General features: G+C 30.7%; 4 protein-coding genes and 2 non-coding genes across 7 annotated transcripts; 2 read left to right on the top strand and 4 right to left on the bottom strand.

The window, feature by feature from the left end:
- Positions 1-2,270: 2,270 nt before the first annotated feature.
- On the bottom strand, positions 2,271-7,384 carry LOC107021265. The gene is made up of 5 exons (XM_015221890.2): positions 6,833-7,384; positions 6,574-6,753; positions 6,135-6,495; positions 3,271-3,393; positions 2,271-2,787 (listed from the first exon to the last, which is right to left on the bottom strand). Exons 1-5 carry the CDS (start codon positions 7,238-7,240, stop codon positions 2,690-2,692), a joined length of 1,170 nt encoding a protein of 389 aa, XP_015077376.1. The 5' UTR covers positions 7,241-7,384; the 3' UTR covers positions 2,271-2,689.
- A 6,277-nt stretch (positions 7,385-13,661) lies between these two features.
- TRNAD-GUC lies at positions 13,662-13,733 on the top strand. Its single transcript has one exon. It is a non-coding gene; the product is annotated as a tRNA-Asp (tRNA).
- On the top strand, positions 13,728-14,673 carry LOC107023485 (thylakoid lumenal 15 kDa protein 1, chloroplastic). Its single transcript, XM_015224196.2, has one exon. The coding sequence runs from the start codon at positions 13,826-13,828 to the stop codon at positions 14,474-14,476; it is 651 nt and encodes a 216-aa protein (XP_015079682.1). The 5' UTR covers positions 13,728-13,825; the 3' UTR covers positions 14,477-14,673.
- A 1,614-nt stretch (positions 14,674-16,287) lies between these two features.
- LOC107023486 lies at positions 16,288-19,444 on the bottom strand. 2 transcript variants are annotated; one of them, XM_015224199.1, is made up of 6 exons: positions 19,179-19,444; positions 18,133-18,223; positions 17,401-17,546; positions 17,235-17,310; positions 17,084-17,151; positions 16,288-16,657 (listed from the first exon to the last, which is right to left on the bottom strand). In XM_015224199.1, exons 1-5 carry the CDS (start codon positions 19,269-19,271, stop codon positions 17,135-17,137), a joined length of 423 nt encoding a protein of 140 aa, XP_015079685.1. In that variant the 5' UTR covers positions 19,272-19,444; the 3' UTR covers positions 16,288-16,657; positions 17,084-17,134. The 2 variants fall into 2 exon arrangements, with proteins under 2 accessions (XP_015079685.1, XP_015079683.1); XM_015224197.2 differs by having other exon boundaries at positions 17,401-17,576; positions 19,179-19,402.
- Positions 19,445-22,140: 2,696 nt separating this feature from the next.
- On the bottom strand, positions 22,141-22,222 carry TRNAS-AGA. Its single transcript has one exon. It is a non-coding gene; the product is annotated as a tRNA-Ser (tRNA).
- A 649-nt stretch (positions 22,223-22,871) lies between these two features.
- Positions 22,872-26,020, bottom strand: LOC107021479 (elongin-C). Its single transcript, XM_015222151.2, has 4 exons — positions 25,769-26,020; positions 25,481-25,586; positions 23,401-23,480; positions 22,872-23,184 (listed from the first exon to the last, which is right to left on the bottom strand). The coding sequence occupies exons 1-3, from the start codon at positions 25,878-25,880 to the stop codon at positions 23,402-23,404; spliced, it is 297 nt and encodes a 98-aa protein (XP_015077637.1). The 5' UTR covers positions 25,881-26,020; the 3' UTR covers positions 22,872-23,184; position 23,401.
- Positions 26,021-26,453: the final 433 nt, after the last annotated feature.

Raw genomic sequence — 26,453 nt, 5'->3', positions numbered from 1 at the left:
TGGACAATTTTTCGACACGTTACTTAAATTAGCCAACCTAGAGTCTAGATAGCATCGAATTAACTTAGTATTATGTTCTTCCATTTATTCTCAGTTGTTACATTTTTATTTGAAAATTCAAATGGTATAACTTCGTAAAATATTTATTAACATATATAATTTCTTATAAATTAATATATTTATTGTTTTAATTCAAATTTAGCTTAATTCAATTATTAGTCAAATTGAGTCTCACCAGCAAAATGTCCGTCTCTCTTGTAATAACGTTAATTCGAATCTATATAAAAATTTGACTAAATTTAGATTTACATTGCAAAGTTTCATATTGAACAGCTAAAATATTTTCTAACAAAGGTATCTTGTATCATGTAGAGGTGTGCATCGATCGGTTTGATTAGGTTCTTATATTATTGGTTCGATTTATTAATTTTCAATTTTAAATACACTAAATTAATAAGATATTTCTTTAATTAATTTTTAATTTATTGATTTTTATCCTCAACAACTTGACTTTTAGTGTGACGAATAAGAAAATACTTATAAAATTAATATATGATTTCTCCAATAATTTGACACGATAAGACAATAATATAACTTTGTAAATGCTTACAAAATAGAAATAATAATAACTAACATCAAAAGAACTATATAAGTGTAGCACAGAGAGAAATTAAGAGGAATATAATTATTACTTTAGGTTCTGATATTTTGTACACTGTAAAATTGTAAACTCAAAATCACTATGAAAGTGTTAATTGAAGGACAAAGACAAGTAAAATATTATGATAAATGTTTTATATTTATATATGGTTAAAGTAGTTAATTACAATTTTAATAGATTATTGATTTGTCCACTATTCAAACACAAATCCCAACCGATAGTAACTTAAAACAAATCATTAACTCAATAACCAAAAATCAATAGCATTTTTTCGATGTGGTTTATCCTCAATACAATTTTTGTATACCTATAATATTAGAAGGACTCAAATTTTCGTGGCACTATCACTTAAAAAAATTCAACACGCGTTGAGCCCAAAAGATAGTTTCATGTATGTTTAAAAAAGATAAAAAATTATTTATAAAAAAATAAATTCGAAAAGTAATAGAATCTTATTATAATATAAGTGTGTTTTTAAAATTTCGTACATAGATTGAAAAATACTTATACATTTTTCCTTACGATAATAAAAATCTTTATTACTATACCACCGTCATTACTAGTTGATGATGGACAATATTAGGTTGAGCAAATGCTTGTGTATCATGAACTTGATGGCTTGCAACTAGCTAGTTGTCTAGGATTCCATTAATATAAAGGTACCAATCATAGTTTGCTAAAAAATATATATTGTTTTAGAAGTTAACATTCAACAAAAATACTTACTTATATACTAGTATTATCATGTAAAATGACAAAATAAAAATATAGTATATAGTAACACATTATATGATCTAAATTTATAGAGGAAAATTGAGATCTGGATTAAAGAGAGGTCACAAAAATCAAGATTTGTCCCAAATATTTTCTCTGTACAATAGCTAAAAGTTAGATTTGTCCACAGCAAAGAGCTGGCAGGCATTCCTTTAATTACCCTGTCGGCAATTTCAATAGGACAATGCGTTCAAGTCCCACATCGGTGGAAATGGACTATGGTTTACACTAGTACTTAGATAACCCGTTTAATTTGGCTAGAATTTTGTTAATCTAGCTTAATATATGTTTTATATTACAGGTATGAATTACTAACTATTCATTTTTTTTTATAATTTATCTATCTTTTTTTTTAACTTTTATAATATTTTCTTAAGTTAGAAATTCAAATTACGATTATAAAAATTAAATAACATGTTAAAATTACAAGTCAACCCAATTTTTAGCACATTTGAGCCAAAGTAAAATTAGACTGATCATGATTCGGTCAGATATCTATATCGATCCATTTTAATATTTATAATTTCAATCCAATTCGCTCATTCGATACCCCTACAAATAAGTTTCACATTTATATATAGGGGCGCAGCCATGTGCAAGTGAGGATGTATCAGAGAAAATATTGTATATACAAGTAAATTGATACATAAAGTGATTAAATAATATATTCTAAACATCTTTAACACAATATATTATTGTAACTTAGCAGTTTTAGATCCCTGAATTACAAACACCTTGAATGAGCCGATACTTGCGTGTTCAAATTTTACAGGAGAATTGTATAGAACTAGTTTCTTGTCCTTGCTTTCTTAAAGGGAAAAAAAAAATCAATACATACAACAATAAAAAGAACAACTTATATTTGCACTTGCCTTTTTACATTCTTGAATTGGATTACATCACACCTCCAATCAATTTTTATTACTACAAGGCATCATAAATAAGATATTTATCCCTCCCATTAGTACAATATTATCCTAATTATGCAACAAGCCACATCTTGTATGTATAATACAACTACTACAACAACCTACGACTTGTTATTATCATCCATCTTGACCACTTAGTGAAATTGAAAGCCACATCACTTTCAACATCATTACTTATTTTTAATAAAATAATGTATATCTACACAAGATTCCATTATTATTTGACATTTGATGAATATTCTTCACATGCACCCTTGTCCTTATTAGTTGCTTCCCAATAAATATGACAATTATTATTATTTATACCAATCATTGATCAACATGTTTAGTACGTCCATTCTTGAGGTAGTTGCATCTCTTGGTCATTTACCACACTTGTTTGGTCTTCTAAATGTTCATTAACCAAATTATCTGTTTCATTCTCTGCATTTGCAAACAAATCAATTACCATAAATGATTTTTATTTTTTGTTAAAAAAAAATAATTAAGATTCAAGCATCAATATTTTAATTAACCAAATCTAAGAGATCATGCATAATCATGCATCAGTATTTATGTTTCTAACCAAACAGATCATCTAATCTCGAAACTATCAATATTAATGATCCAAACGTGCACAAAACTTAAATTCTAATCCATTTTATTCAATATCTTCAATTCAATTGCTATGAAAACTACTCTCATCATTTCACTTTTTTACTTGTCTGCTATACTAAAAATAATGATCATTAAATCATTTTTCCACAATTAAAATCTTATATTAATCATTGTTTCTTAAGGCATGTGCAAAGTCTAAAATGAACGAGTAAAAAATGAAGAAAAGAGTAAATCCATTTTTCACGATCAATTATATGTATGTACTTTATCTTTTAATTGATCTGACAGTATAAAAAATATCACGCTTACCATTTTTGGGAGAGTGAGTGGGAGAGACAGCACATGTGTTTGATTGAGACAAAGCATCCATATGGTTGTAGTGTTGTTGTAGAGCTTGTAGAACTCTTGCTGGTATTAGAACCGTTGAACTTCCTGTCCATTTGACATCAATAAAGTATTTTCTATTGTTAGTTCTTGGATTGTTAAACTATATACTAGTAAAATAAGTAATTATTTTGCATATTATGCAACACAAGAAACCTAATTGTCATCTACTTTTTGAATTAATTAAAAAAGGACAATGTTGATACTTTACTTGTTCTCATGATTATTAACTGTTTTATCACTTAATTTTTATGTATTATGTTCAACTTTTAATGGAAGAAGTAATATAAAAAAGGTAGAGGCTATGCAGATCTTTCAGATATATAACTTATGAGGTAGAGAGACTATTTCTAATAAATTCTCGATACAAAAAAAATATTTCAAAACCGATTTGAAAAATTCAAAAAGGAACTCATGAAAATACAAAGAAAAGCCAAACGTGTTTGCAGTAAAAATAAGTAAAATAATCAAAACAAAAGAAAAACGATAAATTGAACGTTGTGAGTATTAGTTATTCAGTCAAATATCACAAGGACCAAAAATTAGAACTTATAAATACTTCAAAAGGATAAAAAGTCCCAATAGTATTTGAAAAGTTCCCTTAGAGAAGGGACTAGAAACCATATTTTATACAAATAATGATTACCTTTTTTCTTCCTAGCTACTATATGGACCCCCAATTAACACCCACTCATATTGATAGCTTAACCAAAACTAGAAAAGACAATTTTATTTTGAAAAAATGAAATGTATTAAAATACTAAAAATAAAAACCACTAGGGTTTAGGACATTCTACCAATATCTTTTTGGTAATTAATTTCTCTTCACAAAGTATATAATTTAATTAGAACCTTTGCTCAACTACTCAAGTAGATAGTCAATAAAAAGGTGCTAAACCAAGAAGAGGTTAGAGCATGAATTAAATTTTTTTTGAAAAAGAACAACATACTAATCTCACCAAATGGCTACGAAGAAATTGATAGAATATACACAAATTTTATTTCTATTTATATAAACAAAAAATAAAATTATTTCTAACAAACTCTCTATTAAAAAAAATTATTTTGAAGCCGAATAAAAATAATATCTAGCAAAGGAAACAGTAAAAGAGTAGCTCAATTATTGTTTATGACAAAAAGAGGAGTTATGATAAGTATTAGAAGCACTATGTGGTATGAAATACTCAAAAACAATTCAGATAAGACTTATCATATGATGACGTACTTATTATAAAAATGTCTCTATCATAATTCATATTCATAAAAAAAAAAAAAAAACCATAAATTGACAATCGTGGTGGGGTAGTAATATTTGATAATATATTATATTATATGACTTAAATATAAAGTTAGTTGTTGTCTAGCGTGAATGCCTTAAACTTTAGCAACTAAAATTGATTAATCCCACTATTTCAAGATTCTCATGTAAATACATTGGCTAATTCGATTCAAATACAGATTCCTTGGATAAGAAAATTAATATTAATCTTTTCATTTTATAGAATCAATTAGAATCTATAATTGAGGTTACTTACAGTGTACCAATTTAATTAAAGTCATTTTCACTTATCTATTGTGGTCATTTAATGTGAATTATATGTAAGATATAAAGTAATAAAAACGTTTAATTATATTAGTATATTCGCAGTACCTATCACAGAAGAACAGCCAATGAAATATTACCTCATAAATAAATCGTTATAATCAAAATTCCATTTCACACTTTGCTTATTTTATGATGATTAATCTAAAATTAAGTTTTTGTGGATTCGATCTTTACAATATGTTATTATAGTCGTAGTACTCTTAAAATTTTTTTTTAAAGTATGTAGGACTCAAAAAGCATCACATAAATTAAAAAGGGAGAGGTACATGTACTTATTATTAAAGAATAATTTGATTATTTCGTATCTAAACTAGGAATTAACTTGATTTGTTTCTTAAAATAAAGACTGATTTTTACAAACTATACTAGCTTAAGATATATATATACTATTTATTTATTATTTAAGTTCTAAGATAAACAAAATGTTATGCTTTACTTGCAAAAATTCCTTATGATACTAATAAAGATATCTCTAAGTTATCAATATGAAAAGGTGATTTAAGATTAAATTTGAACGGATGGAATAAAATCCTGCCTAACATTTTTCTAAGTTCTTTAAAGTATGACACATAAAATTAACATAAAAGGTAAGTGGTCGTTTGATGGCAGGTTCTAAATAAGTTATTCATTTATAAAATTAATAACTAAATTTTACGTAGCTAAATAAAATAGTTCTACCCACCTATAAAACAATTCCTACAGGTGTGATGGGATAGTAGCTACTAAGTAGTAACTAGTAATTACCTAATATAACTTTTAAGTTCGAGTTTTGAGAATGAAATTGTATTTATATAAAGAGCGTCTTGTGATTTTTACCTTTTTAAGGTAATATAATTTGAGTTAGTTAGATTCCAAAATTAGTACCGTATTAAAAAAATAAAATAAAATAAATAGCTCCAACAATATATATACTGGAATCTAACTAGCAAATGAAGGTAATCCATGTGGGCAACCTGAAAAATTCATTTGTGATATTGATAGGTTTCTTGATCCAGTAAAAAATGTAGGCGGACAAAGTTATAACGCAACTCAACTGATTGAAACATAAATGGGGTCCCTTTTAGCCCCATTTTGGTGGACTGTTCTATCACAGTTTTTAAATTTTTAATTGAATTTAACAATAACAGAAAAAAAAGAGTAGAGATTGAAAAAGTTCAAGTAATTGGAGTAGTAGTAAACATACCAGATTTCTTCTTTTTTGGTTCTGTTGTTGGAGTAGGAAGAGGATTTGGATTGTTAATTGTGCGAGGCAAAAAAACTCCAGTTCCAGATGACCCGTTTATCGACCCGGATCCACCGAGAAATATGGCCCTAATGCCTGCTCCAGTACTCTGTACTGGATGTTGAGGATGAAGATGATGAATCTTATCTCCATTTTGGCCATGCCCACCAACTGTTTGTTTTTTTGTCGAACTACTTTGTGTGTTGTTTTTTTCAGTTTTGAGTAGCTGAACTGACTCACTAGTTGTCCCCTTCACTTTTTTTCCTCTTGAATTAGAGGGCTTTTGTTTTCTTGTTGTTGGTTGGTCTTTCAAATGGTACACCTACACATAGTTAAGTTAGATGGTGAATAGTTATCAAGAAACAACCAATAAAATCTTGTTAAAATTTCAAATTCTTACTTGAATGGGTCTCTTCAAATCATCACTAGAGTAAAATACAGTATTAGAGTTCTTCATTTGATGATTCACAGAGTCTGTATCAGGCTTGACATATGTGCCTAAAGATTCTTGATTATAGTAACATATCTCCATGGAACTGTAATTTGACCAACTCCCAGCAAACCCATATGTGTTTGATGTCTGAAAAAGAAAAACCAAATTCATTAAAACCAATAAAAAAAAGGTTAAAAGTTGCAATATATAGGAAGATATAGTTAACCTGAACAGTATAAGGAGTAGAATTGAGGACTCTGTTTTCATCATTTTCATCATCTTCTTCTTCGTCATCGTCTTTAAGCATATAATCAGCCATTTGCCGAGTCAATTGAACAATGAAATCTTCATCTTCTTCGCTTTCAGTTTCATCAGTTTCTGTTGAGCCAAGTTCAGACCCAAAAGGGCTGCTTAAACCAGAGGAAGATGAGTGTTCTGACAACCCATAAGTACCAAAAATCGAATCATTCCCCCAATTAGCTTTCACTTTCTTCAACCCATCTGTTCTCTGTTCTGTAAAGTTAAAATCTTGAACTTTCTTCTTCTGTTTCTGTTCTTCCATTGCAAAACCATGAGTTGGAGGAAAACCTTTCTCTTCTTTGCCACGTAACACAGAAGAATAAGATGCCATCATTACACACTATGTGAAGTTGTTGAATTTTGCCGTTTGAGAGGAAATACAGCAAAAAAGATGCAATTTTTGGGAAAGGACGAGTTTGGGGGCTATCAGGTTGAACTTGGTCTTAATATAAGGGCTAAAAGAAGAGGCGCGAGTGTTAGGGTTTAGTGGTTGGACAGTACATTTGTCTGGCCTCCTTATTCAACTGCCACTTGTTGAGTACTAATTACATCAGAGCTTAATTTTTAATTATCAGTTCCGCGATAACTTAGACTTGCTTAAGTGGTTGAATAATTACAATGTCAATTTGCAAATTAACGATTCGAGTCATGCTGAAAGACAAAGAAGAAACACAATTCATCCTCGAATTACATGACAAGTAAGACTTGCTTAAGTAATTAAGCAACTTCACTTTCAATTGTTAGTTTACGGATTTAAGTGACACCGAAAAATCAACGAAAACACGATTAGAAAACTATAAACTTAAAATTCTGAAATCGAAGTCGGATGCCCTTTCGAGGCTTTCGTAAAAGAGCTTCTTTTTTATGGTTGTATTATTGTTGTAGTTAGTTATCCTAACACAAAGGCTGCTAAAGAATTACAGATGGTTATGGTTAAGAGTGGTTTGGAGTGTCATACCTGTATGGTGGACTCATTGAGTTGGTAACCAATTCCCACTCTCCTAATGTTTTAAACCCAAAGGTCAATAAAAGAAGAAAAGACAAGAGAAACAACTGTTTTATTCAACTTTTTCTTCTCCTATTTTTTTGGTTTTGTTTGGCATGAGGGCTAACTTTTGACTTATACCATGTGTAATTAGAGGGAAAACTGTGTAACACATGTTTCAACAATGAGTTTATGTTTTTGTAGGAATCAAAAATAAGAAAGGTAACGTAATACCGTAAACACTACGAAAGAATCAATGTTATGAAATTAAATTTAATAAGAGTTCCTTGAAATTATCCCTTAATTATTAGATTAATAATCTGAAAGATGACTTAAAATTTTAAATCCGCTATATGTTTATGTGTTGAAGTGTAAAAGTTACAAACGTTATTCATGTTAGATGGTTCTTGGAATCTTAGTGGTCCAATAAATTGCCTAAGTCTAACTATCGACGCATCATACGGTGCTTTGGCGTAGTAGGGGACCTAATTTATAAGTTATTTATTATTCATGTTAATTCAATAATTTTTGTGCTTATTTTTTTTTTTGAAATTATATAATTTCAACTAATATCTAATTACAAATTTAATTATTGCATATAATAATTTATAATTATTATAAAATTCATAAACTTCAAATCGAAAATGTGTCTCGACTAAGAAAAAGGCCTTTTGAATGATTATATTTTATCAATTGTCGTATAGACAAAAGTTAATGGTGTGGAATCATAAACTTTCAAAGCTAAAATCCACTAGCATTTGTTGCCCAGGCTAATCACCAGCTGTTGTACTGTCAACAAAGGATTAGTTCAAGCTTTGTTTTGACAAAAATAAAAGGATTAGTTCAATAATCAAAACTAACCCCCAAAATAAAACTAGTCATGCATTTAAAAAAATGTAATTCTTGTACGCATCCATAAGTGTCACAACATAAGTTAAAAAAAGAGTTAATGAAAGTTAGTGAAAGCCAAATTATCTAAACATATTTTTTTGTAATAAGATGCTCATAGATCTAAAAGGGAGCAAATACAAAAGTAGTTGTCTCGTGGACAAAACTCAAAACAGAGGACCAACCGACAATAAAAATGACTTATTTAAGGATGGAAAATGAAACACTTGCCAAAGTTGGCCCAATGATTATAAGACCGAATTAAGATTTTAAGTTTATAGATTCGAAAGGATAAGAAGGTAAATAATTATAGTGGATGATTTCTAGATATTTGAGTTTAAAAATTTCTATATGATTAAATAATTTTTTTGTCTCTACATGGTAGAGTTATGATTTACGTATAACTCACATTCTTCAGATTTCACGTATGAAATTATTTTAAAAATATTGTTATTATAATATTAGATGTTGGATAAATTATTGATACATATTAATGAAATTATAGTTAAATATAAATATAAGAGTTTTAAATTAAAATTACCAAGCTCTGTCAAATCCATAATTCAGATGCCTATACTATTTTTAACATATTGTGAGCTTTAATCTAACTTAGATAAAAAGTTATTGTGTTAACGTCAAGTCTTTCAGCCAATAAATACATAATACATGTTAAAACTTATCTACATTAAATCTTTACATCAAATCAATACATGCATTTCATGTGTTTAAATTTATAGTTATTTTACTTTATTAAATTACGTGATAATGAAAATTGTATTGATTTGATGTAAACAGCGGTGCGAATAAGCTTTTTCCCATAATACATGTTCATATATATTATTTTTAATATGTAGTTATGATTAACTTATATATATTTGTCACTTTATATAATTACTTAATTATAGAAAATTTCCATGATTTATTAATATAAACATTTGTTAGGGTAAGTATCTACTATATAACTAAAACATATATTTTAAGGTTAATTTCGCGGGTTTATTTAAATTACTCAAAATATACATATGTATTTGGGGAAAAATCAAAACAATTTATATCTATAGTAAAATAAGGTCTCTAGTACTAGTATAGATTTACGTGTTAAAATCATTTAACTTTTGAGTTTAACAAGCTAACTTAAAGTAGTATAATTCTTAAAATTTGTTGTACCTTTTAGCTAATTGTTAGACTTGTCTTTTTCCAATTTATGTACGTGCATTTACCTATTATCTTGGTGTGTTAAACAATTTTTTTAAGCCTATCTTAACGTCAACTTACTTCTACATGTTTAATAATGACATGGATAGAGTACTGCAATTTGAGAACTTTCATTTTCCTGTGTCATATTGCAAATAGATTACATTATAAATTTATAACCTATAATTTTCTACATTATAATATATAGTCTTACACCCCCAAATGACATACTTCATCTACTTATTTAATCGCAGTATTTGACTGGGTATTCAAGGTATTAGGTTAACTTATACATATTTTATATGGCTTAGACTCTCAAAAAAGAACGTTTGATAGCTGGTTTAGAAATATATTATACAAGTATTAAATTCTGCATAAAGTATATTATTTTTGATAGTTGGTTAGGAGGTAAGTTATTCATGTTTCAAATTAATACAGTCGTCTGTTTTCAATTATTAGGAATTCATATAGCTAATAACCTATGTAAGTTTAATACATGAATAACTAATGCTCGCATTACTCTAATTCTCTGACCAACAATCAAACGAATTCAAAAGAATAGTAGTCTTACTATTTTCTTTCACTTAATTAAGTTGTTGCTCTAAAGTTGTTTGTTCTATCAAAGGTAGAATAACGTGCAAGGCAACTCTGATATATGTATACACACTACACTAGAAACGTATTCTATGATATATATAGATACACAATTATACTTATCAAGCCTGTCATTACATTTGTCGTGATGACATGATCAAATAAATTATAGAATTTTAACTATTTAAAAACAAGTTGCTGTCATAATATAAATTAATTTGTTGCCTAAATAATTGACAACTACGTTATGAATTTCACCAAGAATGTTTAAAGCTTTATTACATATTTTTTAAAAAAAAGAAAGATTGATTTATACAAATAATATTGTATTCTATATGCATAATATAATTTTTGTAACGACACTTGGTGACATGCTTGTTTGCCAAGAATCTAAATATAAAACTCATTAAATTTAAATCGATTATAATCAATCTCTTGCAACACAAATAATTCTGTAATTTTATTTAATAAACATATTAAGCTGATGTAATATTTATACATTATTAATGGATTTTAAATTTTTTTGTATCTCTCTAATACTATATCTTACGAAAGCAAAATGATGATGCAACAGTATACATGATATATGCCGCAAATTGCGACGTGTTAGATGATGATAACCTGAAGATTCTATGTAAATTTTTTACATTTTACTTTTATCATATATTATTTCCTATCAGAGATTCTATGTAAAAAATTTATATTTTACTTTTATCATATATTATTTTCTATCATTTATTTTTATTTGTTATTATTTGATTTGATAAGAAATTGTTTACATAAACGCATATCATTCTTTCATTGCTTTATATAAGTGAAGAATGCGGATACGTTTTTATCCTTACTAGCTTACTTGAAAGATAGACAATTTATTAGCCAACTAGGGGTGTACATGATCGGGTTGGTTCGGGTTTTTCAAATATTAATTAAATCTTTATTTTGGATTTTTGAACTTATAAATCAAACCAAACCAATAAAACTCGGGTTTTTCAACTTTAGATTTTTTTATTTTTTTTTTGGATTTTTCGATAAAATATTCATACAAACATATAATTTACTTGTACTTCAAATATTTCTTTAGTTCTATCAAAATGCAACTATCTAAGTTGTTTCTCAAGAAAATAACAAAAAATATGATAGGCTTAAGTCATAGACGGCCCCTTAGAGTTATCCACATATTTCACTTAAACACTTTAACTAGGACCTATACCTATTGAACACCTGGACTGTTCTGAATTTGAACCATTTAAACACGTTGTGCACATGTGGCAAAAAAGTGAGATTCACGGCTTAGTGAGCGCGTGAATCATTTAATCAACAATTTTCAAACTTTTTTTCTCATTATTATTTTTTTTAAAAATAACAATCTTTTCAAATCCTCCTTTTTAAAATTGCACCACCCTGCTCCTATTTCTTCATAACAATCCACCATTAACATAAGAATTCCAAGGCAATAATAAATCCAAACATCACTTTATTCCTTACATTCCAAGCCTTAATATGTTGTTTTATCATATTTCTTCTTGTTGTTGTTCTAATTTTTCAGATTTAAAATATATCTTGACATCTTTTTTGCCGGAAAAAATGGATACCACCATCCATATTTTTTTGCTGGAAAAAACGAAGGCTATCATTCACATCTCCTTAACAGAAAAAATGGAGACGCATACACAACCTTCTTCTTCCACAACAAAGTAGAAACAAAATTCGAAATCAAATTTAATAAGAACGTATTTTTTGTAAAAAAATAACAACATCAATTTCAAATAGGAACGAAAAGACGGGATAAAGAGAAACAAAAATAAAATATTCGTAGTTAGTATATGTTAAAATCTCCACTTTTTTTTTTTTAGATGAACAACAACCATGGTGGAAAGGGTTATCTTTAAGGGAAAGAGAAGAAGGGGAGGTTTGGGGTGGGTGGGGTGAGGTGGATTTTTCATTTTCTTTTTCTGGTTGAAACTTTTTTTTTTTTAGATTTAGATTTTTTGGTATTTTAATATCATTTATTTAAGATAATTAAACTAAAATGCCACATGTCGTAGTTTAATTTGTTATTTTGCCACATCAACTGCGTGTGTGTTGCACGCACTTCATTTTTTAATTAGGTGTCAGAAAAATGTTTGATAGGTATTTATTTTTTAAGGTTGAAGTGTCTAATAGGAAAATGGACATGTTGAGGTGTTTAAGTGAAATATGTGAACAACTTTAAGTGGTCGTAGATGACTTAAGCCAATATGATATGATTAATGACACTAAAATATCCAACAAAATAATAATAATAGAATCGCTTAAAACAAATATTGCAAATTAATAAATCATAATAAAATTGATCATAATTTAAAATACTAAATCATGCTAAAATAAGTTTAGTAAGTATTAGTTACATGACTAAATATTAAAAGAAAGTAAAATTAGATCATGTATTTTAATTATCTAAATCTATGTAAAACTAAAAAACAAATATTCAATATTATTGTCATTCTTAGTAATGAATTGATTTTCTTTTTGCATTAGTATTAATTTGATTTTTCTTCAAATTTTATTATAATTACCAACAAGTATGAATTATAATCTTTATTAGATCATTAAGAATTCTAACTTCCAAACATGAAACAAATATATTAAAAGATTAAAACTATGAAAAAGTATAAGAGATATTTAAAAATTATATCAAAGTAAGTATTTTACGTAAAATAAAATTTTAAAATTATATATATAATGCAGGGTTGGTTTTTTTAGTTGAAACCAAACCAACCCAAATATAGTCTGACTTTTTTATCCAACACCAAATCAAGTCAAACCAAATCACTAGTCGAGATTTTTTTTCGATTTACGATTTGATTTGATTTTCGATTCGATTTTATATACACCTATAGTCAACTATATATGTATATATCTTATTATTAGCCAGGTATTTTTGAGATTCTGTGTCGACTAATCATCGTGAGTTATTGTGATCTCATATAAAGGTTCAAAGAGGATAGAGTGTGCACAAATTTTATCAACAACAGTGAGGTTATTTTTGATAAATCTTCTACGCAAAAGTTTGTATATGGTAGTGTTACTATTTTTTAACATCAAGAAACAACATGTCGTTGTAGTATAGTGGTAAGTATTCCCGCCTGTCACGCGGGTGACCCGGGTTCGATCCCCGGCAGCGGCGTTAATTTTTTTTTTTCGAACTCTCTCTTATCTCCTCTTTTTGAAGATTATCACAAACAAAAATCTCACCATTGATAGCCACTCATACCAGTAATGGCAATTCTCAGCTTCTGCTTCTGTTGTTCAAAACTCCCCTCAAATCCAAAACTTCATTTTTCCCCACAAACTCATCAAGCTACATCACAGGTTTCTCTAAAATCAGCTGAATCTTCGAGAAATGGTTTCATCTCTCTAAGTGAATCAATCTCAAGATCAAGTTTTCTGGCTCTTCTCTCTGCTTCACTCTTCTTTGCTTCAGATCCTGCTTTAGCCTTTAAAGGCGGAGGCCCTTACGGTGCTGGAGTAACAAGAGGCCAAGATCTAACAGGGAAGGATTTTAGTGGTAAAACTTTAATCAAACAAGATTTTAAAACTTCAATACTCAGACAAGCTAACTTTAAAGGTGCGAAGTTACTCGGAGCTAGCTTCTTTGATGCCGATTTAACTGGTGCTGATCTATCTGATGCGGATCTTAGAGGTGCTGATTTCTCCTTAGCTAATGTGACTAAGGTCAATTTAAGCAATGCTAATTTGGAAGGAGCACTTACAACGGGGAATACATCTTTCAAGGGTTCCGTTATACAAGGGGCAGATTTCACCGATGTTCCTTTAAGAGAAGATCAACGGGAATACCTTTGTAAATTTGCTGATGGTGTGAATACAGTTACTGGTAATGCAACACGAGAGACATTGCTTTGCGAATAGCTTTGTGTAGTGTAAGCTTTGTACTCCGTATAATTTTCCCTGAATATGAGTCTGGCTATTCAACCTGTTAATGAGTTTCCACATAAACATCAGCAGTTGGAACCCGTATTCCGGTTTGATTATATTCGATCAAATTGCCATATAGCTTGTATTTGCATTATTATGGTTCACTTGCAAGGCACAAAGATTGATTTGGATGGCTTGTCATGGTGGCTTGATATCTCTTACGTCTATGGTAGTTAAAGACTTGTTAAAATGATGATTTGAAATCCTTTAACATTGTTGGCACTTATCTCAATGTAATACAATCTCTAATAATCCATTTAAGTTACTTTGTTGCTCAAACTAATGATTCAATTACTTCCATTATGGTTAACCTTTGGAATCTTGAAGGGAAGTAGGTAGTATCAGTCTTCGCTTTAGCCCTGTTTTATGACAAGAGGTTCAAGATTCCAAAGCTTAGCTACAAAGGAGGAAGTTGAACTAGCATTAGCTCGAGCAGCAAAGTATCTTGTATGAATTAGAGATTGTATTTCACTGCGAGAAGTACCATCAATGATGAAGGATTCTAAATCCAACAATTTAACAAGTTTGAACCTGTCAAAGATGAAGGAGACATCACGCTGCCATAACTAGCTATCCTAATCGATCTCATTGAATGGTAAAGACTACATTTTGAGTGAGATGGCCTCCACACATCAATCTGATCCTGGTAAGAATGAAACTAGATAGAATTTTTTGATTGTTTGTGAATTATGCTTGTCCGATTCTTATTGTTGTGTGATCCAAAAAGTATTCCATAATCACGGGTTGATGTTGTGGTACAATCAATCCTCAACTTTTCCTATTCAGACGAATATTGGAGATTCCCACATGCCTCCATTATCATGCTTCCTAGATCCTTATTGAATGGAACTGCCACCGAGCTATTATACTGGCAAAGTGTTGTTATCTTCTCATTATCCTTCATTTTGCAAAGTCACAAGTTTTCAGTATATTGCCTCTGAAATGAAATGGGGTCTTCAGTTTTCGGTTTATCAGTTTTTACATGATTAAAAACTAGAAGAAAGATGATAATAAGTCCTGGCCTTCACTCCCTGCTAAAGAGTGATGGTAGAAGTGCAAAATTGAGCTCAACCAGCATCCACGTATCAGCTTTAGATGACATAGTAGTATGAACTCGCGCTTTATCATGGCACTCTATCTCGGCTTGCCCTTAAACTCCACCAACCCAAGTGCTGCAACAAAGCTCTGCATTGATGTTCCAACAGTATCTATGGATCTTGTGAGCTTCAACACACTACGTGTTTCATCATTCCTCTTGCATAGAAACAGGATATTAGGCGTAAAGGATAAAAACAGCAGTGGCAATGAATAAAAGAGCAGTGTTTTGTCTGTCATATTAACACATAGATCCTGCAAGCCTGGATTTTGCTAATTTACGGTTGGATCAAGGGTTGCATATTCTTGAATCTGGAATTTTTTACCTTTTATAGCTCAAGATTGGGACTTCGAATTGTCCTTAATGATGCAAGACAGGCGCCATTATACCAGTTGATGTTAGCTGCTGGATCTACTTCATATATATCTATAGTTTTGCATGCCTTTATTTGGTTGAATATTTATCACTAAAATGGAATTTTCTTTTCTCTTTGAAGAAGGTATTATGTCTTTAGAAAAGAAAGTCTCTAACTTCATTGCCAATTCTGTTGTTTTTATACTTTGTAGCTCAATCATTGCCAAATTCTTATGACCTTGCTCAATCATTGTCAGCAAAGAGATGAGGTAATATGTTCTTCAGTTCTATTATGTATAATAATAATAAATAGAATTTCAAGCCATCAGACCCATACATATATCAACCATCAATCTTATTCAGAATAGGCAATGCAAGTTCATTGCACAGTAGATTTCCAAAGAACTAATTTCATGCAAGTCTTGACAAGAACTTATTCACTTGCATACGAAGAGTTAAAAGGAGTATAGAGATGTAGTTCCCACAGTCCCTGCTTTGTAAGGCACAGTACAGAGCTAAAAAGATTTAAAAGGTCCATGTCATATAAGGTTTCAAATAACCATCAAGAGATCCCAGAGTAAAAAGTTTCGAGTCTGTCAACACATGGCCGTACTAGTAGTCTTCAACAAATCTATAGCAACCTGCTTCCAAGACTTCCAGAACTCCTGCAGATTAATCAAGAAATTATGGAACGAAAGATCATTTGCAGCGCAACAAAATAACATCATGGTGTTACAGGAAGAAGTAAAAATAAGAATATATTTATATATGTACTGTATTATCAACATCTTAGCTAAAACAAGATACATTTTGGAAACGATGTATTTCTTTCTTTATGAAGATGCCCCCACCCCTTTAAATAGAGCAAGTTTCAACATGACTCCGTTACAATTTTGTGGGTAAAAGAGTAAGCAATATGGAAGTAGACAACCATCATCATAAACTGTGCTGCTCAACATAAGAAAAAACTAAGATAACAAGTTCAGAATTTGCATTAAAATTAAATTAGAATATTTCAAGATAAAAGGTTCCGACATCAGAGACGCATATTTGGTCAATGGAATAGCTTTTGATGTCCCTCACTAACTTACCTCTACTAAATTAATGGGAATTCACATCTTGGGGGATCAGAAGCCGTGTTTCTAGTAATAAAGTGACCCTGAAAACAAGAATTTGCAAAAAAACTTAGCTACCACTGATGAGTACTTGCAATAATTGCAATATAATTAACAACATGCATACCTTGCCACCAGTTTCCTCTAGATGCACTGTATTGGGTGTTTCCACTAGAATCGTATTCTCCTCCTTCCTTCTTGTACTGAAATGTTTATAAGTACATCAAAAGGAGTTAGCATTATCACATTGCATATTTTAAATTATGAAGATGATTATAAGAAAAAGAACTCACAGAAGAATATGATAGAGTTTTATGAGCATCAGATGATTTGATGTACATGTCCTCTTGACCACCATATAAGAGAGAAGAACTTAGTGGACATGTTTCCCCTCTATCTTGAAAAAGTGACTCATGTTCCTTACTGGATCTGCAATGCCCTGCAGCTTGTTTATTTTTCGTCACATAAGCTGCTCAAGGATGTATGTTTTAGACACTACTTTATCATATATCTCACAATAGAAGTATTGCTATCTCAGTGTGAATGCAGAATATTCAAGCAAAAAGATCAAGTTACCACAAGTTAGAACCTAGGAATGAAAGCAACGCTTCATGATTATAGAACTGATAAAAGAAACTGATTGTAGTGGTAGACCACCACACTGGTTTTCCAGTGTATAAAAGCTTATCATAAGTACACGGAGTCATACATCTTTCATCTATTGCCTATTCATAACTCGTAGTACAAGTTACAGATTTAAGGCTTTGTTTGGATTTCTACCACAAGAATTACAGCTCAAGCGTGACCAACTGATTGGAAGGGGAATGGAAAGAGGTGTCCGAGAATCTCTTATATGTTATAGGTTTATCTTATGTCGGTAGAATCAAGAACGTGAAGTACCGCAATGATTCTCCAAGAATCAGGTGTAAAAATAGATTGGAAAATAACACATAAATTAGATGAGGTGAACAAAGAGAGGACGAAGGAGAATGCGGAAAAGAGAGATCACAAGGTATACAAGACACCTGTAGCTGATCTGTTCCATGTCCTACAACCAGATGACTGTTTCTCCAGAGATTGTATGAGTTCAGCTGCCGAAGCTTTCCTTCCCATAACCTACAGGAATGTGGAAGATGAGATAGTTCAATAGTTTTTTACTTTTATTTTCAAAAAGGAGAACACACAAGCAGATCGATACTATGCTATTTCAAACTATCACAATTGCTTTCCTAGTTGACCACCAAAAACACTTTTTTCAGCTGAAACTTCTATATTGTTACAACTATCACAAGTCATGACTTATGACAGAATCATAAAAATTTAGAAACAGAGTTTCTGGTGTTTACATGAGTTAAAGGACTGTCAGATTTTGGTTAGGAATTCAAGTTGACTCTGCTTTACTTACCAAACCCTCCCAACAAAGAAAAGCTAAGAAATCCTTTACCTCTCCAATGCTATGAAATTGCAATCCCTCAACTACAAGAACATCGAAAGATCCCTTGACCCCAATTCCCAAATTCTTATGTATCTGAATTTGATTGTATATCTGAAATGTTCGAAATCACAACCCCTTAACTACAAGAGTACAAGTTGCATTGATCACAAATTTTGCACGCACATCAACTGTTCCACAAGGTACGTGCTATCTTCCACCAACATAACTACCAATTAACTCTGCCACAAGCACCCACATCAACTATTCCACAAGGAGAAAGTAATAGCACAAATTGGAGTAGAAACCATTAGATACCCATAAACCACCTCTTAACATTTCATTCACAGGTTTCTATCACAGAAATTAGATAACAGAGTTTCTCTGGTTCACAGAAATTGATGGAATTGCCATATTCTGATTAGTAAAAACAAACCCATATCTTTCCACTACTTCAATTAGCAAATTGCATCTTATTTCTACTTCTATTTTCTGTTAGACACATAACAATAACTTGGAATCATATAATCAAACCCTTGACCCCAAATTCCCAAATTCTTATTCCATTGAATTATAAACTTTAGTATTAAGTAAAATCATATATACTACTCTAATTTTGTTCTTATAAGAAATAAGTACCTTAGATGGCGGTGGAAAAATTGAAGAGAAAATACCGGTGGAAGCAGAAACATCAGCAGAACCCACTTGCTTCTTCTTACTACTTTTTTCCATTGAAGAGAAAGGTAAAGTACCGAACGAAGATTTTTTCTCTATATAAAATAATTGAAGATGCAGATTTTTGTATAGTAGGGAATAAATATATGAGAATTTTGAGGAAAAAAAAGAACCCGGGAAAAAATAAATAGTGAAATCTTGAAAGCTCTACATAAATTGATTACGTTACTATTTCTCCTATTCATTTTACTTTGGTTCATATATTAAAGGAAAAATGCACAAATTTTTTCAATCTATGCACAAAATTTTATAAATACATTTATATTATATTTAAGTCCTGTTACCTTTTAAATTTATTTTAAAAAAATAATTTTCTATTACTTTTCGACTTACATGGCACTAGCTTGAAAGAAATGTCAACACATACTGAAATCACAAGATGATATCACGTTGGCCGAAAAGGAATAGAAAATTATTTATTAAGTAAGTTTAGAATCTTAGTATAATATAAGTGTATCGCTGAGATTTCAGACATAAGTTGAAGAGATACTTATGCATTTTTCTTATATTAAAAGTTAATATTTTGTTTACCTGATTTATATATCAAAAATAGAATTACACTTTATTTTAGCAAAGTAAATTGTCTTTATTAATTATTTTTTTATAGTAGAATAATTTCCTTTTCTAGATAATAATTCTGAGATATATTTTATTAAGCATATTAATTTCAATGTAGATACTGAAATGACATAATTTATCTCATGAAATATTATATTTTGTTTATTTATCTTCAAATTCAACCATACAATAATATTAAATAATCACACAATGTAGTAAAAGGTCAAATTAAAAGTTCTAAAATATGGGTAATGAGGTAAGTTTAGGAATGTATCATATCAAAAGGGACAAATTAATATAAAATAGAAGGAGTATTGATTTTTAACTTTGACTTTAAATTTAAATATTTTTTGTTTTAATATCAATAAAATATTATCCAAATATTCTTTTCTTAGTTGATTACTGCAAGTTTCTCTTTCATGCCTTCTTTTCAGATTCTAAAATATTCGAATCTTGAATTATTTTTGGTATCTTTTAACTTTATTTTATATATAAAAAAAAAATCAATGTGTGGAGTGTCACACAATTTGTAGAAAATAATTTTGCAAAACCACAACAATCACTATTATGGACCCCTATCATATAATATAAAGTAGCTTAATGATCGAATCACATCTTAATTTTGGATTCAATTTAGCAAAAAAAATTAGAATTAAGTAACTGATATTTGTCTACAAATTTGTGAGAGACACAATTATATATTATTAGAGGCAATAAAATATTCGGCTGATTCATATTTGCACAAGGCTCATTATAGCTAATGGTGTTTTGTATTACGTTATATTGTCTTTTAATTTGATTCATTCAATTTTTAATAATAAATTTAAAAAAAAGTGAAGGATAAATAAAGTTGTTTGGAAGAGTAAAAATAATGCATAATTTGTGTATTAGTAGTTTCTTGTTTGTATACTTTTCCATGATAATGTATAACTAAAGCTTGCATTAGTTATACACTTCATTGTGTATTGAAGTGCATTACTAATACCATGAATATCTAGGTATTAGTAATAGCGAAAGGGATCTAATACATGCATTAATATGGTTAAAGACCCAATCACCCCTCAAAACGCTTTTACATCTTTCCTGTCATAATTGTGGACGTTACTTTTGTAAATAAATATTTTTATACAATACATACTATTTTTTAGTACACCAACCAAACAAAGCATAAAAAAATATACTATGTATAACTAATGCAAATATTACTAATATATTATATTGAACATTATTCTTATACAATCTACCAAACAATCGTAAATATTTCATTTTTTAAGTTTTCTACTTAGACCATTAGATATATATTTAAACTTTCTAGCTAAACCATCACCAAATATTTGTCGAAATAGAGTTAGAACTATCAATTTCTGAGTTCATACTTTGTAGGAAAATTCAACAATCGGATAGTTAAGCTATCCCATACACATTAACTATATAACTTGCAGAATAATCCAATTGCCAAAAAAGAATAATCTGTGAAAAAAGTTTGTAAATCGAACATAGTTTAGAAAAAAATAAGTATAATGCCATTTGTATAATTCAGTATAAACTAAACGCCCACCTTATCTGAATATAGATTACATTGAAAGAATTAAATAGATTTTTCTACACTTCAAGATTTGATACCCATCCTTTTCTTATCTCTTACACACAGAGATTTTATATATATATAAAAAGAATATAATATATGGCTGGCTCTCTTGTCTTGGTAGAGTCAATTTTCATAATATTTTTTGTGCACAAGACAGGATATTTGGCCCTTTGATTATTGATGACCCCTACCTATGAAAAAGGTTTAAATATAAAAATGTTAGAACAATCGAAAAGGGTCCAATATATATGTGGCTTTCCTCATTAGTGTGATATACATATTTTAATTATTAAAAGCTAGTGTATGTGAGGCAATTAACAACGTTAAAAAGCTTATCTATTAAAAGAAAAAACAGAGACATGTAAGAGATAAATCACCAGTAATAGTCCTTTTCTTTCTTTCTTAGTGCTGACCCCATTTTCTCTTTCATGTTTTCAATTTATATATTCTTTTTTAAAAATCTCAAATAGTACTACCACTCATCGAATCAACACAAACTAACAAAAAGTCCTCCTCCACCCCCATCCACACCTTCAAAATGTATCTCAAAAGATCCATTCTAGCGTATAAATTAAATCGATGCGAGATTTAAAATTTATGAGTTAAAGTTTGTAATTATATTGTGATTCATCTGAACTTGATTCAAAAACCATTATTTGAATATTTTTTTAATAAATAAATGAAGTTTGAACTTTTAATATCTACATTAAAATAAAAGAACGTGGACGGCAGGATTCGAACCTGCGCGGGCAGAGCCCACATGATTTCTAGTCATGCCCGATAACCACTCCGGCACGTCCACTTTTGGCTATTTGTTGCCACATCAACATAATACAGTATCACACAACAGAAGAAAAAGAAATGTAAATTGTAAGAATGTAATATACAGATTCGGTTGCCAAGCCTTAAATAAGATCGATACATCCTAGTAGAAAATAGCTAGTATATCACAACATTAAACAGAACGCGTAAAAATTGACTTGAATATGAATCCATAGATTTAAATTTGTGTGTTTGCCGGCGCACGAATATAACAGTAAACAAAACGTTGTGTATTATTCCATTTATTGGAAGTGTCCTCTACACAACAAACAAAACAAAAGGAGAAATGTAAAAGTTTAAAACTAGTAGACGTGTTTTATTTCGAGGATCATAATCCTTACATGAGGTTTTCTTGAAGACAACGATCGTAAATAAGGTTGTCCGACTCATAAAGCATTTACTAAGGTAATGTTGTTTCACGTTACTTATTTGAACCGTGAAAGTAACACCATTGATGCTTGTAGCCCTTCCCCTTCTTTCTTTTTTTTTTTTTCGCGTTGAGAGTAAGCAATTAAAGTTTGAGATTGGAGGGATTATAGGTGTGTGTTGATCGATCACAAACAACAATTGTCAATAAAACGGGGACAGATTACTAGTAGTATAAGAAAGGTTTAAAAGAGGATCTCAAGTAGCCCTTCAAGCATCTAAACACGTCAAGTATATAGAGCCTTAAAAATTCAAGTACCACATGATACATGAACATTCATCCACACGGGGATAAATTCTGCTGTTAAAATGGGTTAACCATGGAACAGATAAAACTGAGGCCCCTAAATGTCTTAATACTATTACATTCTCCAGCAGAAGAGGACAACATATGTACCAAAAGTTACAGTGCCAACGTCAGAAACAACTAAAAATATCAACATCCTACCAGCTCCAATGGCAATTTGATGCTTTTTCCAAACTTCTATACCTTAGGGCCCCAAAGTAATATTGTTCCTGGGAAATGTACACTCAGTTACGAACAAACTAGGGAGGTAATCAAGAAATGAAACACAAAACAGTTATAAATGGCAACAGAAAAGATTCAATTGCACAAAAGATTATAAAGATGATAGATCAGATATGTGAATCTTTGGCTCGTAAAGTATTACCAAGAAAGAATAAGGAAACACTGTACATCAGGAATTTTACCCCAAGGAGAAGAAGTAATACCTCAGGTGTGCAAATAATTGGCAGCCATCATCAATTCCAATGTGATCTCAGGCTCAATATGGAATTCTGTTTCCTTGCCACTGCAGATGAAAAAAAATCCATATAAGTACAACCAAACAAAATCAACTGCATATAAGAAGTGGAAGGAGTTGCTTCATAAGATCAAAAGGATAGGAATATCAATACTCAATAATAGTTCATGTTTGGGGCTTCCAGATTGTGATCCACAACAAAACCACGAATACTTGAGATCTATTAGAAGCTAGCTCACTAACTCATAGAGATGTTACAACAGAACAAAAAAGCAGCAAGATACTGGAAGAGATCTATTAGAAGCTAGCTCACTAACTCATATAGATGTTACAACAGAACAAAAAAGCAGCAAGATACTGGAAAAAACTATGTGCTACTTGAGCATGCACCACTATCTGTGCGAAAATCTCTAATTTACAACAAATTATCTACCATATGGACCAAAACAAATGGTTTCCCCAAACATTGTAGATGAAGCAAAATTCGATTCAGTAAAGCATCATCTTAGATTAAGTTTTGAAGTGGTAACCGTCTTATATAAAAAATTCAATGCTCTCCTCCTCAGTGCTACAAGGTAGTCAAGGAAGCAGGTAGTTGTACCACAATGGATAGTAACACCAAAAAGTTCCCAAAACTGTAAATTTTCAGTAAGAAAAAACATCATAATAAGAAGTTGAAGAGGACATAAGTCTCAGAATCACACTGTTCTTTTGGTTGCACACTGCAGGGCTATCTGTTCATTTCGAGCCTACTTGGTAAAAAGGAAGTCGTAGTGGTTGACAGTCTCTTGATTTTGCATTGTTGTTTTGGTAATATACTGCAACCCTAATCATTCATTTCTTTGAGTTTGGTTGTAGAATACTACCCTACTTATTCATTTCTGAGACTACTTGCTGAAAAATTAAGACAAGTGGTGAAAGGCCTGTTGAGTTTGCATTGTTCCATTGGTTCTACACTGCAACCCTACTCATTCATTTCTTTGAGCCTACTTAATAAAATCTGAGACCCTTCTTGATGAAGTTGCATAATCCTGCATACTTCCCAAATTTCCATGAATATAAACCTAGAAGCCACATATGCCCTCATTTCACTCAGTGATAAATTTCAAAACTACATTTCAGCAACTTAGGATTTCTAACCCTGACTATTTTCAAAGCAAATGCAAGCAAAAATTAGGACCACCATTTAGGACCAAAAAGAAACTACAATCTAGTTTACCACATATTGGAAGCTAGCGAAGACAAATATATATCATGATCAATATGAGGAAACCTCAAAGATGCTTTACATAGATGAATACAAGTTCATGAGCATGCCCTATTTACAGCTATTTCATATAACCGCGAGGAGCTCTCAGATCTAAAACTATGTATGCTATCGAAAATATTGAAAATCAAAAACACAATAATGCAAATGCTCCTCTTAGGGCTCACAAATTACTAAACCAGAAACATCTGAAAAGCCTAAAACATGGATAAAACATACCAATATAATGGTTTTTATTCTTTTTATAACCATGGGGTCCAGGACAGCTTGAGCACACCTAGAATAATTCCAGGGGATACCTGCCACTCCATCAGCAAAAAGGACTGGGTAACTATGTCCACCAGGGCTAGGACGGGACAAATGGAAAGAAATAACCTAATGTTTTGGTCACCTGAGACTTCATGGCTCTCAACCCACTTCATTGACTACTAGGCCACACCCCTACATGCTCATGGATTTTCAACTATTGTCAGTTAGGCTCCTTGCTCATACATCAAATTATAACAACGTACTTAGTGTAGTCCTTCAAAGTCAGGGTCTAAGAAGGATAGAGTGTACATAGACCTTATCCCCTACCTCAACAGAGAGGCTGTTTCTAATTGACCCTGGACTCGAGAAAAAACAGTCAAATCGTACATATGAAAAAATAATGCCCAATGTAGTTATAAGTCCTTCTGAATTAAAGGGGTAAACCTGAATTCTATATTTATATAACTAAGAAATCAACAAAGGACAACCATAGCAGTAATTTATGGTGTTTAAATTAAATGTAAGATATGACCTTGCATATTGAAGGGACCAGTAAAAGTACTGGCAGATCTTCTCAAGAATGGTGGTGTTAATCTCCGGAAAAGTCACTTGCCCATGCTCTGTCTCAGCAAAACTCCCTGTAACAAGCAGATTACAAATAGTTACAATCACATCCCAATTACAATCAAACACCAAACAGAAAATAACAATCGCACCAATCAAGGGAATCACATTTCTGCTGCAATTACAACGATTATTGAATTAAATCGCAATGGACCCCAAAAAAGCCCTAATTGAAATTGAACAAAGGGAAATTGACCTGGAGAGGTGAGCATGTTACGAATAGTCTGTGAAACCATAGCAGCCTTCTTATCAATGATGAATTCAAAACCTTCACGGCTGATTAGCTTCACGGTATCCTCCTTCTTCATCTTCGCCGATGGGTTAATGCCGAAAAATCAATTGATCAGTTTGCTTGTGGAAACGATAAACGGAAAAGATACACTCGTGCGTAGATGATAGAGGTAAAAAGGAAAAGCTTATTGGAAAAGTTTCGGTCATTGACAGATCCGAACCAGTGGATCGGGTTGGAAGTTGGTATTAGAAGAGTTGTTGGGCCGCATGTATATCCATAAGGGCAACTTTCACATGTAGCAAACAAAAAATTCATATTTGTATGCTATAGCAAACTTCGCATAATTGTGTTCCATAGCAAACATAAAAACTGTATAATTCGCTATACATATACAAGTGTAAAATTCGCTGGCCTAAATTGTATAATTCGCTGGCCTATTTCGCTGCAATTGTATAATTCGCTATCCTACTTTCACTGCAATTGTATAATGCACAATTGTATAATTCACTGCCTATTTCGCTGCAATATTAAGTGTATAGCAAAACGATATATGTTTTTCTTTCGCTTTATACAAAAACAGAAACACAATATATACACTTCTGTTGTATAAAGCTAGAGAAAATTGTATTTCACTGCAATTGTATAATTC

The sequence above is a fragment of the Solanum pennellii genome, chromosome 6, assembly GCF_001406875.1.
Source record: "Solanum pennellii chromosome 6, SPENNV200".
NCBI lineage: Eukaryota > Viridiplantae > Streptophyta > Magnoliopsida > Solanales > Solanaceae > Solanum > Solanum pennellii.
The sequence above is the reverse complement of the archived record's forward strand: the minus strand, read 5'-3'. Positions and strand labels throughout refer to the sequence as shown.